Source organism: Crinia signifera, chromosome 1, assembly GCF_055691185.1.
Source record: "Crinia signifera chromosome 1, ASM5569118v1, whole genome shotgun sequence".
In the NCBI taxonomy this organism is placed as follows: domain Eukaryota; kingdom Metazoa; phylum Chordata; class Amphibia; order Anura; family Myobatrachidae; genus Crinia; species Crinia signifera.
The window spans coordinates 252,369,447-252,386,646 of NC_139217.1; the positions used below are offsets into that span (position 1 = coordinate 252,369,447).

The window sequence follows — 17,200 nt, forward strand, 5'->3', positions numbered from 1 at the left end:
ATACAGCAATGACAATTCTTTGTAAGCCTATTTTCTCCCCTGCAATTGTACTTTTAGACTATCTGTGCGCCTGTACGTTCTAAAAAGACTTCTCGTGGATAATGAAATTCATTTTACCTGTCTTAGATGTCTATAACACTTTTTTCTTTCTGCTAAGAAAATGTACATTACTCTGTGATTGCTGGGCATTTGTATTGCCAATGGCATCAATGTAGTATGCTACTGTATGAGAGAAAACAGATGTAAATGTCATTTTTGACACTTGCAATTTGTGAGTGTATATCAAAGAAATGTAAGTAAAAGAATGGCATAAAAAGGCTTTATATAAAAGAGGAATAAAGGTAGAGTGGAAAGTATTTCAGCCACATTCATAAAACAAAACTAATTCAGTTTATTGGAATGTTATTTAGTTATCATTGGTGTAACAATGCTAGAGGTAGTTCAGGTGAATATGCCACCTGGGATCCCTATACAGAGTTATACCTTATTATATTTGTATAATTCCCTGTGTTCCCCATATGTCTGGCAGGACACTGGAGGATGTGAATGGTGATCAGTTCATACACTAAGCAGTTGCCTACCTCTCAACATTTCAAGTTGGTTAATGGTACAAATGACTGAGAAGTTAACACATGAAGACAGAGGTGTATGTACATTGTGATCAGGGTGTGCGTCGCACATAGGACGCTGGGCTAGGGGCCTATGTATAAGGTCTGTTCAGCTAAGGGCTGATTCCATTTCTCTTTGTACAGTGGACGGGACTTTTTTGACGTAATTTATTTCAGATTGTGTCCCCAGATTCCCATCTCCCGAACTAAGGAGGCGAGATGCGGAGGGCTGCACTGATCTTCCCGGAGTCTAGGATAGATCTGTAATCTTCTATATAATAATTATTATAATTATTATTACATTTTATTTATAAGGCACCACAAGTGTTTTGCAGCACCGTACCGAGGGCCTACAATCAGGGCCGGCAACAGGAATCTTGGGGCCCAAAACACTAATATCTCTGAGGCCCCCCCCCAACACCGAACACGGATTGTTATTACATTGCATACTGAATGTATTTTTTTTATTAATAGAAATAAACAGATAATTAATATCCACAATGCAATATAATAGGGAAGGGCAAATGGGAGGGCACAGCATTTTGGGGCTTATTCTAGTTCACTCTTTCTGACAAAATCTTTCTTAGATGGACAAAACCATGTGCACTGCAGGTGGGGCAGATGTTATTATTATTTATTTATTTATTTGCAGTTTCTTATATAGCGCAGCAGATTCCTTGTGCAGAGAGAGTTAGATTTGGGTGGGGTTTTACTTCAAAGTGAGATCTATATTGCAGTGTAAAAAAAAGCAGCCTGTATTTACCCTGCACAGAAACAATATTACTCACCTAAATCTAATTCTCTCTGCACATTTTACATCTGCCCCCCTGCAGTGCACATGGTTTTGTCCATCTAAGAAGGATTTTGTCAGAAAGAGTGAACTAGAATAAGGCCCTGTGCGTTGTGTGGTTTGGTGTGTTGTGTAATTAAACTCATTAGTATGGGTAGCCAGACAGGTAATTAGGCAGTCATGCTTACAGACCCTGAGTCCCTCAAAGCTTTGGGGCCCCTCAACTGGTCGGGGCCAAGTACGAGTGTCCCCTTTGACCCCCCCTGTCGCCTGCCCTGCATTCAATGGAACAGTACAGCGAGACAGAACTTAAAATTACAGTAAATAAATATAAAAAATCTAGTACAGGGTAACAAAGATCACCGCAATTCAATACACACTATGGGTGATCAGACAAGTATGTTGTGTAAATTATTACTCTTAGCCTTAATTCTGCCATATAATTTCCCTGCCACAGACAAATAAACATACATGTATAAACTCACACAATACTGTATTACCACCAGTGGCACATTCCCCGTCCATATGTATGGACCCCAATATGAAGTATTATTATTTATGAAAAGCTTTTCTGTACTTCATTGTTCCTGTACTGTATTACATTTATTCTATCTGTTCAGCGCCTCGAGTCCTATTGGACAAAGAGCGCTATAAAAATACAATTATTAATATAATTATTAATAAAAACATGTAGAAGGTCACTTTTTGTAAAAATGTCTCTCTCTTTCTGCCCAGCAGTTAATTTTTCTTCCTAATAAATAGCTTCAATTGTGCCTTCATTATTAGCAAAATATAAATATGTGAAACAATACAATAACTAATAAAATACATTACATTACGCAACAGTAAGTCAGAATACTACTTTGCAAATCTTTTAAAATGCATCTATGTAAAGGCATTTGTTAGCTGCTGCCACCCTTGTACCGTTCTTTAGCTGAGAGAATACACTGGTCCCTGTTTCTTGTGGGTGCTTATCTTGGAGGGGGGTTGGGTAAGAGAGAGTGTACAGCAGATGCCTTTTTTGTCATAGACAAAAGACCCACTGCCATCATCTCCACTTTTCAGAACTTTCATCCAACTTGGATCAAAGCTTCACTTTACATATGAAAGGGTTATAGTATTATGCAACTCAAATCAGCCAATCGCCACCCCGCCAGCATTCAGGACTGCACAACTAAACTCTCACATCTGCTCAATAGCCTGCCCCCATATTTGGTTCTTTTGCTCTCTCCAAAAGGTTGAAAGCCATTTAACATCTTTAATTATAGCTACAGAGAGACACTGAACTTTGTAAAAACGGCTTAGTATAAAATACAACTTTTTCATACTTATTCCAACAATCCTGCCATCATGCTGGACTTGCAATGGTAACTAATGTTTGATGTCTCAGTGCTACCTGAGCTGTGCAGCACATCAATGGTGACATCTACAGACAATAGATATGAAAGTCAATAATCTGATTTTGTCATGCTAATATTTCTGAGTCACACAGAAGACCATGGAATAACATACCCTGCCCTTGATTTAGTTCCTGTGATACTATTGAAACTGACAGCTGGGTATGCCCTCCTAGAATTGAGGCCACCTAAAGAGTCTTCATTTAACACCCTTTAATGCTGGCAGTTATGAAGGCCTGTCACGGTTAAGAAATGCCTTTGTACGGAATCGTTTCATGGTGGAATCTTATTGTAGTAACAGCAGATACCATCACAATAATAACCCCAGTTCAGATATAAAGGATTAAATAATACTTTTTTTATCTGTATTTTCATTCATAATATTATATATATATATATATATATATATATATATATAATTATTTTCAAAATAGAAATTATTTAAGAATTCTATTCCAAGTAAGTAAACTGAAGGTATGCAGTGCCAATTTCTCAGAATCTGTAGCAATTTTTGGGGTACTTCTGTAAATTAATGTGTAAAAAGAAGATGCAAATGCTGCAGTAGGACAATGTTGTTCTTCCTGATAGATGTAGAGGCCTGGATTTGGCAGCACTGAATTCTAGCATAGATAAAACAGGATTGCCACATTAACGCATTCTATTCTAATATTTTCTGATGTGGCAGACATCAGGCAATGGGCATTATTTTTAAGGGGACTCATTAGCACTTAAACAACATGATTCAAGGATTTAATAGTAATACTGCTCCAGAGAGCAATATTTTAAGCTGTACTACCACTTATATATATAGGGTGCATTTATATCTGAGCTTTAGCTATTTAAAACTCGCTGCGTATGATAAATGTTGCTCCACTAAATCACCTCCCGGCTGTCATTTTTTTAAACACATGACGGGAGCTGATTGTCTTGAGCACCATTTATCATAAATATGAGTTTTAAATAGCTAAAACTCATTGATAAATGGGACCCATATTTCCTCAACAGCCCTCCGCAATATGACATGACACTTTGTTACCTGTGATCTACCCATACTGTATTCACAGTCGGCAAATCAATAAAGGTAGGCATGATTAAATGGGAATACACAAAGGCCCTTAGTCTAGTTCACTCGCAAAGGCAAATTCCTTCTCAAATGGACAAAACCATGTGCACTGCAGGTGGGGCAGATGTAACATGTGCAGAGAGAATTAGATTTGTGTGATATATTTTGTGTCTGTGCAGGGAAAATACTGACTGTTTCTTTTTACAATGCAATATAGATCCCACTTTGAAGTAAAACCCCACCCAAATCTAAGGGGGATATTCATTCCCCGGCGAGCATCTCCCTGTCGGGAAGATGCTCGCCGGGCCCTATTCAATGTTGTCTTCTCCTACAGCAATGAGCAGGGTTTCTCGACAGAACGAGCCTGACATCAGTAGCTGTCGGGTTCGTTCTGCCGAGAACGGCCGGGAAGTGACGAGCTGCAGGCTGCAGCTCGCCTCTTCCCGGCCACAACTCGCGGCCACGCCCCCTTTTCGCTCCCCGGCAGGCGGGACATTGAATCCCACCTGCATGTTCTCGGTCGAGCTGACCAAGAATGGGACTGGGTCACGGCGGTCGAGCAAGCTCGACTGTTGTGACCCTCAGATTGAATACCCCCTAGTTCTCTCTGCACAAGTTACATCTGCCCTACCTGCAGTGCACATGGTTTTGTCCATTTGAGAAGGAATTTGCCTTTGCGAGTGAACCAAAATAATTTATCTAAATAAATATGAAGACAGTAATAACCTCTCTACCTGTATGAAGAAGATGTACTATCCTTTCTGGACAGCAGAGGGCTTCATTGTCTCCTTGGTGACTGTGTACAGCAATACAGTCTGTCAGTTCTAGGACACAGGCTCATACATAACATAGCATACAGTATGTTTTAAATGCATGTACTTTAAATATATTGAGTGAAATTGTTGTAGTGTCTTTGAATAGATTGTTTTTAAGTCATTTAAATTGATCATATTGATTTCTATACCTATGTGAATTTATTTGTAGGTACAATGAATGATACAAACTGTTAAAAATGCTAAAAGAGTTTGGGGGTTATTCTGGTTGATTTGTGCGGAAGCCAATTTGCATCCTTACGAGTCAACCAGAACCCGCCCAGCAAATGGTGGTACGCTGGTCCACTATTTGCACGGCGCGTACGTTCGCATGGCATGTGAATGGTCGCAGACCATCGAAAGATGTGGTGCGCACAGGCATATATAAAGTAATTCTCAGGTCACTTTTATATGCATGTACATTCTCATTGAAATGGGCGGGCAGTTGACATCAGCTGTCTGCCCCCCCGCGCCCATGACACTGGGCGATTAACATAGGAACACCCAGCGTTGTTATGGGAACGCCCATGAAACACTGGGTGTTTTCCATGGCAAGTACCCCAGCCCCCCCGCCCAGAAGGTTGGGTGCGTGCACCCAGCGAACAGTGTGTTTGCCGTGGGCGCATGCACTCAGCGTCTGCACATGCGCAGAAATGCGACTGCACATGCTAAACATCGCCACCATGCGAATGCAGATGCAATGATGAACGGACCTGAATAAGGTCCTTTGTGTATACTGGTAGTATAGTTTTAAATATATCACATGTGATTTCTACACAGAGCGGAACCAGGTTTGGCTTCGATCTGTGCAAGCTAGCTATCCAACACAGTGCATGGCTTTGCCAGGCAAAATGGCATCATCTGCAAAACAGCAGCCTTTTGTACAAGCTGGTGGAGGCCTTTTTGTACCAGCTCAAAGGTTACAGATTTTGGGTCTCATCTTAAACTGTTAAATGGAACCTAATCTGTACCACATGCATACAGTAGTGTAGGCTAATGTACTCCAGGAGCACGGCTGTTGTGTTCATCCAGTTTATATGTACTGTATATAAAACTGTAATTACTGACAAAAGTTAAATTCATTTTTTTGTTGTTTTACATCAGAGATATTCATCAAATATATAGATTTTGAAAGCTCGTTCTTCATGCCTTACACCTATGTGAGTTGTTGTTTTTTCCTTTGAGTAAACCTTATACTGTAAAATACTACACTATGGTGCACCTTCCTGTTTTGTCTAACTTAGTAACACAGTTGGTGAGGTTGACAAAATAAAATCTAAAGGGCCCCATACATCAGCAATTAATTGTGACAATTTTCAGATATGGAGATGATTGCCACAATTAATTTTAGATGTGTGGGCTCCCCCTTTTGGCAATCCCAATCAAAATCGCCAATCGATTGCTTAATCAGGTTTTTAAACATGTTTAATAATCTGGTATTATCTGCAGATCTTTTTTATATGTGTGGGCATTCCCAATTCGTCGTCTTCATGTATTTACATTATGAACAGCTGAAATGACAATCGATTGGGGCAATTTCCAGATATGAAGATGCAATCTTTAGATGGAAAAATCTGCAGATCACTGAAATAAATCTGTAATGTGTGGGCAAAGTCAGATAGATTGTAAAATCCACTTATCTGGCCAAAATATCCCTATATCTGAAAATCCATAAATTGTGATTGCTGATGTATGGGGCCCATTAGTCTATCAAGTTCAACCTGTAACTGATCTCCTGAGGTGTAAATGACCCAGATGAAGTTACGATTTATCCATTATAATAAAATAAAACAATCTGAGTCCACTATACTGTAGTACATTATAAATAATGTTTATAACCCTGGATGCCATTTTCTGTAAACTGAAGACCCGGTAAACTGCGATCTTCCCAGCTTACCGTGTCAACCAGAATCAGGCCCAAACTGCCCTATGATGTCATAGAATAACATCCGAAGAGGCTCCAATCGGACTCAGGTATACTGTAGCTTCTCAGCCTGAGGGGCATATTTGGTCTAATTTGGTCACCGATGTGTGGTTACAATGAATGATAATCTTCACATGATTAGCAAAGTATTATAGGAAAGTCTGTTCCTACCTGTCTTCCCTTGTCCCACAGGGAGTTATTAAGCACTATACATTTACATCAAATCCACCTAGTATACAGGAGTAGATTGGGACATGTTTGGGAAAGTGTTATAATAACGGTATAATGTCGGTTTAATGCAGGTAGTGTTCGGCAGAACAATCCTTTACTGCATGGAAGTAATCCTTATAAATAATGTCTGCACCAGCCGACAGCAGACAGCTGCTTTAAAAACTAAAGTCATAAATGACAAATGCCTCTAGTAAATGGTTTGGACTTTTTCTCTGGAGCCTAATGTTATCACATATCAGACAGGAAAAAAATGAGTGTAAGGTACACACCACAAACAAGCACCAGCAAGCTCAGGACAACATTCCTCGGGAGCACTGAACATGAAGAATTATCACTGACAGCCTTTGAAAATGGCAATAATGTATAAACAGTGAAGGGAAATAAAGTGCTATAGCCATCCTGTGTATGACATCAGGGGCCATACATCACTGTGTCATATATATTCTCTGCAAGAAACCACATGTTGTTTTAAGTATAGTGACAACGCTGATTGTACCCTGATTAATCAGGCGCACAGTGCAATATAACAGAGGGCTGTGTTTTTCTCTCTAGGCAAATGTCAGCATCCTATTAAAAATGCAATCACGACAGGGATGTACTAAACAGTGAGCTTCATGTTCTGCTTTTATGCATTGCCTCTAGATAAACAGCGATATGATATGATAACAAATTATAGGAAATCTGGGAAATGGGCTGAATACATTCACCTGCATCATTATTGACAAGCAGGCCCACCATCAGGGGGGGACTGCAAGCAGTGGTGTCCCAAGCAGTAATAGAAAGGGGGCTCAGGTGGCACTGTGATGTTAATCTGTGCCGCTAGCTGACTGAAGCTAGTACCAGGTGGCAGCCAGGCAGAAAAGGCACAGGCAGCATTTTGAACACAGTGCCATACCTCCCAACTGTCACGATTACAGCGGGACAGTCCCGATTTTCGGGTCCTGTCCCGCTGTCCCACCCGCGGCAGGCATTGTCCCGCTGCGGGGGGTGGCAGTTGGGAGACCCCCCATTCTAATAGAATAGACGCTGTGCGCATGCGCGCACAGCGTCTATTCTCGTATGAAAATGCAGTTGCGGCTAATTAGCATAAGCCACACCCTCATTTGCATACGCCCGCCCCCTTTTCGGGCGCTCGCGAGTGTCCCTATTTCCCCAACACAGAAGTTGGGAGGTATGCAGTGCTGGTCGTGAGGCCTGAGGTGGTTCCTGATTGGATGTTGGTACATGTGTTCTGATTGGCTCATGGCCGGCACCATATGTGAAATACATATGCCTGGCTGCCACCCGGTGCTCCAGCTGCAATCAGCTGGTGGTGCGTATCCATCCCACACATGGGGGCCCTGCCTAAATTCTTTGTTCCGGGCCCCCAGTTTCTGATGGGCCCCTTTTGACCAGGATTCATGTCCATTCTTCTAAAGATTCTAAAGATTTTTTTACATGAAAATTAAGTGTTTCGTAGTCACGAAACCAAAATACTAAAATTAAAAGTAAACATTAATGAAAACAACAATGATTGATTGATTGACTGATTTAGCAATTTATACAATTCTGATTAGAACTCAGAACCAGTTTTCGGGCCAATTAACTGAAAATTGGACAGAATGCGTTGATAATCAGTCCTAAAGTAACAACTTCTGTCTTTCTTTATACACATATAGGCAGTTAGGAGCTGATTGGTACTTCATCTCTCTCCACTTTATCACTCTCCAAGCTTTCATAAATCAAGCCCCCCCTACTCTTTTCAATACAGGTTGGGTATCCCTTATCCAAAATGCACAGGACCAGAAGCAGATTCCGTATTTCAGAATAGTTTTATATTTCAATGAGGTATCTTGAGGACAGGACTTATATGTGAACACAAAATGCATTTATGTTTTATAAACACATGAAATACACATAAATATATTTTATTGGTGCATGAAACAAAGTTTGTGTACTATCTCAGACACTGAATTGGAATGGCAAGCAATCATTTTCTTGCACATACTTAGTGCCAGTATCTTGTTCCCAGTAGGCTTTTAGCAAAACAATAACAAAAAATAGTATATTCTGGAAAGTATTTTTTTCTGAATAATTTTGATAACGGATATATGGATAATCTGCCCCCAGCTGTGTCCGACGTGACTTTGCAACATTGCCATGGGCAGGGCCGTGCAGCGGCTGATATAGTGCTCTGCAGTGCTGCTGGCCTTGGGAGAGACAGTGGTGGGTTTTTTAGGGAGCGCTCCCCCTAATACACTTGCCCAGTGGGGAGCACTACCTTAAAAAAAACAGCACTGAATGGGTTAAACATAAAACTATGGGGTTATTCAGACCTGATCGCACGGCAGCTAATTTGAAGGCCAGGTGATAATGGATAGACCAGTGGATGTGGACCAGATAAACTTTTTGGACCAGTGGACCAGATAAACTTTTTTGAATCATGGCTCCCTAAAGCAGCCTCTGTCCTCAGGACCCCCGACAGTGCATGTTTTCCAGGTCACGCGGCAGGTGCACAGGTGCACTCATTACTCACTGACACATTTAAAAGATCACAGGTGGAGCTAATTATTTCACTTGTGATTCTGTGTGGAGACCTGGAAAACATGCACTGTGTGGGGTCCTGAGGACCGACGTTGAGAACCACTGCCCTAAAGTATCAGAATTTTTTTCACTGCACCCGTAGGCCAAAATTTTCTCTCTGAGAAATGTGCAAAAAAAAAAGTAAGTTAAATGTGTTATATGTCATCCTTAGGTTCAATTATGTGGTGAGGGATAATATTTTATTCTGTATGTCCACATGTTTTAAGAACTGAAGCCAGAAGAACTGTTTTATCACATTGACCATAAATAGTTTTAATTAGTTTTGACCACCAATCCAAGACACCCCTGAAAGTACCCATTGGCACCCCAGGGTGTCTAGGCACACAGTTTGGGAACCACTGCGATAGACTATGCATGTGTATGGATCATAGTACGTATGCAAAAGGCCTTCCTGTAAAGAAATCAAGCACTTTTTTTTTTTTAACAATGGCGGAATGCAAGTTTATAGAAAGCCAGTATTTTGAGGTGGTAAGTGGCCATTTTCTGGTGTTTGAAGGGAAGTTGTGTGACATCAGCTCCGACTCCAATCAGCCTATTTCTAGCGCAGCTGGCGAGTAAGTCCTGGCTACGCACAGACTGGACACAGTGGAAAAATAATTGGTTGGTGCAAGTCTTGTGTATGGAGTTGCTGATAATTGCCAATCAGCATAATTTTTGCAAGCCGCGGAACAAATACAATTTCTTCGGTGTTTTGGGAATTGCGTATGGAGTTGCGAATGGTGATTATCAATCCATTCGCAATTCTCTCGTAATTTTGCACGGGGCGTTTTGTCTATCTGTCTTTCTCCTTGCAGTCCACTCCAAATTCTCTGATTAATGACCCATGCTGAATTAAGCGGATAATCAGATCATTCACATTTCTCAACAGCTGATTTTACTAAACTCCCATCAGATTATGTCTTGCAGATATAGCTGTGTCTGAACTTACAGCCTGATTAACTAGTTTAATTAGACTAATTTATCTGTACATTGCCAAGAATAACATACAAAAATGTTGCAGAGACAGAGACATGACCTGTGAAGTCATGTTGCTATAGGCAACCAATCACATCCTGTCTACTATCTTCTAGAGCAGGGCTGGGCAACACTGGCCCTCCAGATGTTGATGAACTACACATCCCAGGATGCTTTGCATTAGTTTTGCTATGTGGCCATGCTGAAACTGATGCAAGGCATGCTGGGATATGTAGTTCATCAACATCTGGAGGGCCGGTGTTGCCCAGCCCTGTTATAGAGCATGGGTCTTCAACCCATGGCCCTCCAGATGTTGTGAAACTACATGTTCCAACATGCATTGCCCCATTTTTTACTATAACAGCATGCCAAAACTGTCAGGACATGCTGGGACATGTAGTTCCACAACATCTGGAGGGCCACAGGTTGAAGACCTGTATTCTAGAGGGTGGTAAATAAATAAGAAGTAGCTTCTAAATGGTTGCCCATAGCAACATGACCTGTGAAGTGTATTTCACATCTTAGTAAATTTCACCCTCTGTATTAGAACATACACCACCATGTAACAGACTGCGGTGTACACAGGGTTTCAAGCCTGCTCTTACATAGGGCGAGATGTATTAAAATACATCGCCGCCCATTCGCGCCCCCCCACTACGATGCCAGCGCATATGTACTAACACATGCGGCTGGCATTGCGGTGCGGTGACGGAGCCCCTCCCCCGCGATACCTGTACTCTGTTGTGCGGGGGGTCTCCGTCACCTCCCTGCCGCCTGGCTCTCCCCTCACACCGGGGACAGCTAAGCAGGCTGTCCCCAGTGCCTCCTCCTCCCCCCTGCAGCCGGAAGGATGTCTGGCTGCTTCACTAGGGGGAGGAGGGGTTTACCTTCCAGGGTCCAGGAGGACCCTTCAGGAAGGTAAGCCAGAGGGGGGTTGGCAAGGCGGCGAGTTTGCGTCGGCAGCGGCGAAAAGAAGCCCATAGGCTTCTATAGGGTATCGCCACCCAAAGGTGGCGATACCCTTCAATGCGGTATCATTTTTTATACATTGGAAAATGCTGTAAAACAGGGGTTTTACCGCATTTTCCGTTTGATACATCTCGCCCATAGAGTGTATAATGAGAATAAGTAATACCCAGACTGTATAGTGAAATGTTATTAGCATTCATTTGTTATGTTATGGTTCGCAAATAAAAGTAAGTCTGAACTGACTTTTATTTGCGTGTGTCTGCCTGAAGACGGGGCAGGTGGGTGACGTCGTGTGACATCAGCTACCCGGCCCTAGCAGCCATGGGAATGCCCAGCGTTTTCATGGGGACGCCCATAAAACACTTGGCATACAATGGGCGACCCCCGTCCCCACAGCCCCCGGCCTGCCTCGATCCTTGCAAAAGGCTTGGCGACAAAGCCATTTGTAAAGGGGAGCTACACATGCGCAAACTGGCATACTGTATTATACCAAGTCCCAAACATCGGAATGGGGACAAATCCCCCCCCCCCTCCCCCCCCCCTCCCCCCCCCCATTCCAAGTCAATTAGAATCAGGGCTTTATCTGCGCTCGTTGCTCAGAATATTGCAATCTGTGATCTGAATCAGACCTTATAGCAATAAAACAAAAGGCAATAATATAGATGAGAGACAAATGTACTTGACTAGGTTTAAACAAACATACAAACAAACACAAAAAAAGATGACTATGTGGAGATTTGTCTCCTGGGATGGGTCTGGTTTTTTCACACAATATCTGTAATGGATGGCAGAGTTTTCTGATACTGATGCAGCTATTGTTGCTATAACAATATATACTACTGTAGAAACTGTACAAGTCCCTGCAATGTATGTTCTTCCTACCAACTCAGGCATATGCCCTCCACCCTAGCTTATTGTTATTCCTCCAGCAGATCTCCTCCTCTACAAGGACTCCTGTCTGTGTCACTGAAAGCCTCCTTACTGAGACAAATATTTTCACAGCTGTCACTATTCACAAGATTCCTTCTGGTGATTTTAGTAGACTGATAAGTTTCTGGGGTAGAAGGTGAGAAACCTGATTACTGCCCATTCTTCTACAGATAAAGAAACAACACTCAAGATAATGTAATCTTCTAGGCAAACTGACACACATTTTGTTCTGTACATTAGTGATGAATATGTTTAACAAAACACTGAATACTGGAGGGAGCGACTGGGAAAGGATGAAGCTGGCCAGTCAAGGAGCATCTTGATCATTCAATTTGATAATTTTGTTATTAAATGCTAGAGATTCAAAAGAGGACCCTTATCTGTGATAAACTGAAATGCAGGTGGGGATATTGGTCTGATTGTGTTAGGTGACATAGGGAACAATCTTACCTGTGAGAAGTTCAATCCATTAAGAGGGTGGCATTGTTCTTCTACTTTCTCAACTGCTCCAGTTCTCTTTTTAAGACGCTCTGCTTCCTGAGCAAGATATAAATCCAGAACGGGGACCCCCCTAGACTTGATATCAACCTCAGTCAGGGAATTCACCATCAGCATCACCCAAACAGGTCTCTTTCTTTCCCAGTTGCCAGCTATAGCATTGAATAAGTAGTCTGCATAAAGTCCCTTCCCTCTTTGATCTGGTGTCATCCAGGAGGGCATCATGAGTTTAACATATTCCAAATGGCGCTTAAGTCTGCGGTAAATATCTCTTGGAAGAACACTTTGCAGATTCTCACCCTGAGGCAGCATCTGGCAGCTGGTCAGAGCCGAGATTGTGTAGGGGTCTGTCAAATCCAACTCAAAGTATACAATATTACTCTGCTGGAAAGCTTTCTTAGAATTTTCTGGGATAAAATCCCATACCCTTGTGTATGGAACATGAATGGTGCCAAAGAAGTATGAAGGAGGATCTCGTTTGATGGTCCAGAGAAAGGAGTTCAAATGGCTTTGCTGAAAAAAAAAAAAAAAAAAAACATAAAAAAAAGAAAATCTTATTAACTGTTTTCTTTTTCACATAATCATAATCAGATCAAGAGGGCAGCCATTTTGTAGCCATTGTATCACATGCAAAACCAACCTGTCACATTGTTAAATTATCTAAATGGAATGACAAAGCTTAATATCATTGGTACAATGATTATAAAGATAATAATAAAAAAATATTCTATGATTAGCATGTGCGTATTTTAAGAGAACGACAAATTCCGGATTATATTAAATTAATTGACTTTGTCTAAAATGTTCTGCCTTCTAAAGTCTTTGAACTCTACTTCAGTTTAATTTATTCCAAAAACAAATCTGACAACTCACAATGCAGTGATAGGGGTCAGGTGAGAGGTCAGCGTTCAAAGAAAGCACAAGGAGCTTTACGGTTCAGATTTAAATATGCATTTTTAAATGTATAGCAATGTATATACTGTTTGATCCAAGATTAAGTCATATAGTATTTGCTTTTGAATCCAGGAACGTATTAAATTCTCTTTTGTGCTTTGCACATCACTTATTTTAAAGGTGCAATAAAACTTGCTACACTTTACAATTTTTAGTGACAATAACCTTAAATGCAAGTTCTCTACCCTAAAGCTGGGTACACTCTAGATGTAATTTTAAACGTTTTTGATGACTCTAATTGCAAACAATGTGATATAGAAATCGATGCTGATATATCATGATTGATTACTAATCAATAAACACAGTGCGTGAGCATGTCTGAACTCATGCATACAGTATGTAATCCAGCATTGCACATCTAGAGGGGGCCTTAAGACCCCCATACACTATGTGATTTGAGCACGATTTCACCCAATTCGGATGAATCGGGACGTGAAATCGGCCCAAATCGCATCCTGTCCGACCCGATGCGCGGTCCCGTGCGCATCGGAGTCGGGAGGTCGGACGGGCTGCACATAAGATTTGCTAAATCTTATGTGCAACCCAGCCCCGGAGCCGTGTGGGGGATGGCAGCGGGCTGGTAATGACGGCTAATAGAGAGCCAGGCGGAGGGAGCAGGGGGAGGCTGCATACGGAGCCGGGCAGGCGAGGAAGCTGTTGCATTTAGAAGTGCCAGCGGGAGCAGGGTGCCGGGCAGTAGAAGAAGCTGGCTGCCGGGCAGCGGTGGGAGGAGAAGAGAACTTTAAAAAAAAAACACGCCCATACAGATGACTAGAAAGCCATTGATTGGCTGAGACCTCTCTCAGCCAATCAGCGATATATATATATATATATATATATATATATATATATAGGACAAGGGGGTCCCGGCACTCGTCCTTATAGGTGCAAAAACTTGAGGTGCCTTTCCGTTTTCAAAAGAAAAGATGTAACAAAAGGCATGTAGATGGCACTCTCAAGGTTGTACAAATTCTGCGCGGCGGCAGCAAAGATGAAATAAATGAATCAACACAAGCCTGTGTTGATTCATTTATTTCATCTTTGCTGCCGCCGCGCAGAATTTGTACAACCTTGAGAGTGCCATCTACATGCCTTTTGTTATATATATATATATATATATATATATATATACATACATGGCATACTAGCGGATGGAAAAAATATTCCCAAAATAAATAGAGCCAACGTGCAACTGGGAAATGTCAAGGTAGAACCAATGGTCAATCCTACCTTGGAAGCAAACAGTTCTCTAGAATGTCATTGCATACCACCTCCGAGTCCTGCATGCATTTACAATCGCAGTTCTGGACGAAAATCACGTCTATAGGTCGCGATGCTCATCAGTGTCTGCATCCTGAGTAAGTCTGACCTTACTGAGGCTGCCTGTCACAGGGAAACTGCAAATACGATGCAGTCCTTGGCCTCACCACACCCAGGAAACTGTGGTGACACCCCCATTTTCAGGAATGTCTGCAGCCCCACACCTCCCTGTGAATGCCCCTGTCTGTCAACCATGCAGAAGCCTTCACAGGTCCCATTCTGCACATGCTTATGTGATCCAACCTGAAATAGGCCTGTAGTCAGGAAGATTTCTACAGGTGTCTGCCAACCCCAGATCTTTCCTTTAGGCAGCCACATGATGGTAAAGCATCTAGTGCTGACATGGTTAGATGTTTGAAATCACTTTACTACCAGGTCAGCTTGTTGTGTTATCCATTCCACTATCCACATTGTCAGTAACAACCTTGTGACCATGTGCAAATTAACTACATACCATGAGGGTGTAAAGCTGGACATACACTAGGGTGACTTCTCCCTTGAGCTGCCCAGGAGTATCGCATGCGATATATGCAGTCCATTATCATATGATATATTGCATGCGATACTCTGGTGCGATGCACATGGGACCACGTATCGCATCGGACCTGCTGTCAAATACATCCAATTTGGATGCTTGTTATGCTATTGACTGCCGCAATCACATAAAAAGTGGCCAAATTGCATGTATATCGCCTTGTGTATGGGCAACTTAACTGTGGAAGAGTATGGATGACTAATTCCAAATATAGCATGAAACCAGCTGAGGCTGTGTCATAGAGGACTGTAAGAGATGGCCATGCTTATCTGCCAGCAGTCCTCATTGTCACATGGCAGGTTTGTGGAAATTTGATCAGTAAGTCCAGAAGGAAGATCTGCAATTAGTTGGTAAAATAATGAATTTGCTTTAGCAGGTCACATCCTACCAGAAATATTTTAATAAAGATTGTTATCATGTGCGGAACCTTGGCGTGATACTTGATGGTGGATTGACACTTAAACATCAGATATCAGCCATAATCAAATCCTCATTCTTTCATCTGAGGAACATAGCCAGAATCAAACACCTAATCCCATCTGAAGATCTGCCAAAATTCATACATGCATTTGTATAATCTCGTTTGGATTATTGCAATGCCCTCTACCTTGGTCTCCCAGCAAAAGCAGGAGGAGGAGTTTGCAGGTGCACACTAAATATAAATGTCATTGCTATATTGCATTTCTGAGGTCTCAGCAGGTAGCACCTCATATGTCCAGGGTGTGCAGTTTAGGGCCCCTCCCCCTATCTCCCAGCAAAAGAACTGCACCGATTACAGCTGGTACAAAACACAGCTGCCAGGCTGTTAACTTAAGGGGCCTACATACGCAGAGATTTGTGCCAGAGATTCATAACGGGAGATTCAGCACGAGAGATTTCCCTAAAACTGAATTTTTCAGATAATGAGCCACACACACACAGATTTGTGCCAGAGATTCATAATGGCAGATTCAGCATGAGAGATTTCAAATCTCTCACAGAAACTTCAGGGGAATAAAAAAATAATTCAAAATGTAAATAAGGGGTTGAACTAAAGCCTGGGGGAGTGTCACTATATACAGGGCCGAAACTAGGTGTTTCGGCGCCCGGGGCGGCAGTCATTTGGTCGACTTGCCGGACGCTGATTTGGTTGCCAATCAGCGTCCGGCAAGTGTTTTCAAAATCATCAGCGCTTCCCGCCTCCAGGCAAATAGCGCTAGGAGACGGAGTGACGAGTGAGTGAAAGCTGCCGCTACACCAGTCCCTGGACCCCTGCTGCCAACATACCTGTGTGCAGCCAGCGGGGGAAGGCAGCGTCCAGGGGTCCAGGGACTGGTGTAGCGGCAGCCTTCACTCACTCTGTCTCCTAGCGCTATCTGTCTGTGCCTGGCGGCGGGAAGTGCTGATGACTTTGAAAAGACTTGCCGGACACTGATTGGCTGAATTCAGCCAATCAGCGTCCGGCGAGTCTTTTCAAAATCTGCTGCCCGGCAGCGCTAGGAGCCGGAGTTAACACACCACTCCCCGGACCCCCGCTGCCCGTCCCCAGACCCGCTGCCAGGAGACCCAGGACCGCACACTAGCGCCCCCCCCCCCTCCAGCGCCCTGGTGCCCCTGGAATACAGCAGGTTTTGTTAAGACCCCAGAGTGCCA

General features: G+C 42.5%; 1 protein-coding gene across 1 annotated transcript in view; it reads right to left on the bottom strand.

Moving 5' to 3' along the window:
- The window catches only part of TRABD2A (TraB domain containing 2A), a 75,986-nt gene that overhangs the window by 38,830 nt on the left and 19,956 nt on the right, over positions 1 to 17,200 (bottom strand). The window contains exon 2 of the mRNA XM_083158284.1: positions 12,712 to 13,272. Within this exon, the coding sequence (XP_083014410.1) occupies positions 12,712 to 13,272 (561 nt within the window). The remainder of the gene's footprint in view (positions 1 to 12,711; positions 13,273 to 17,200) is intronic.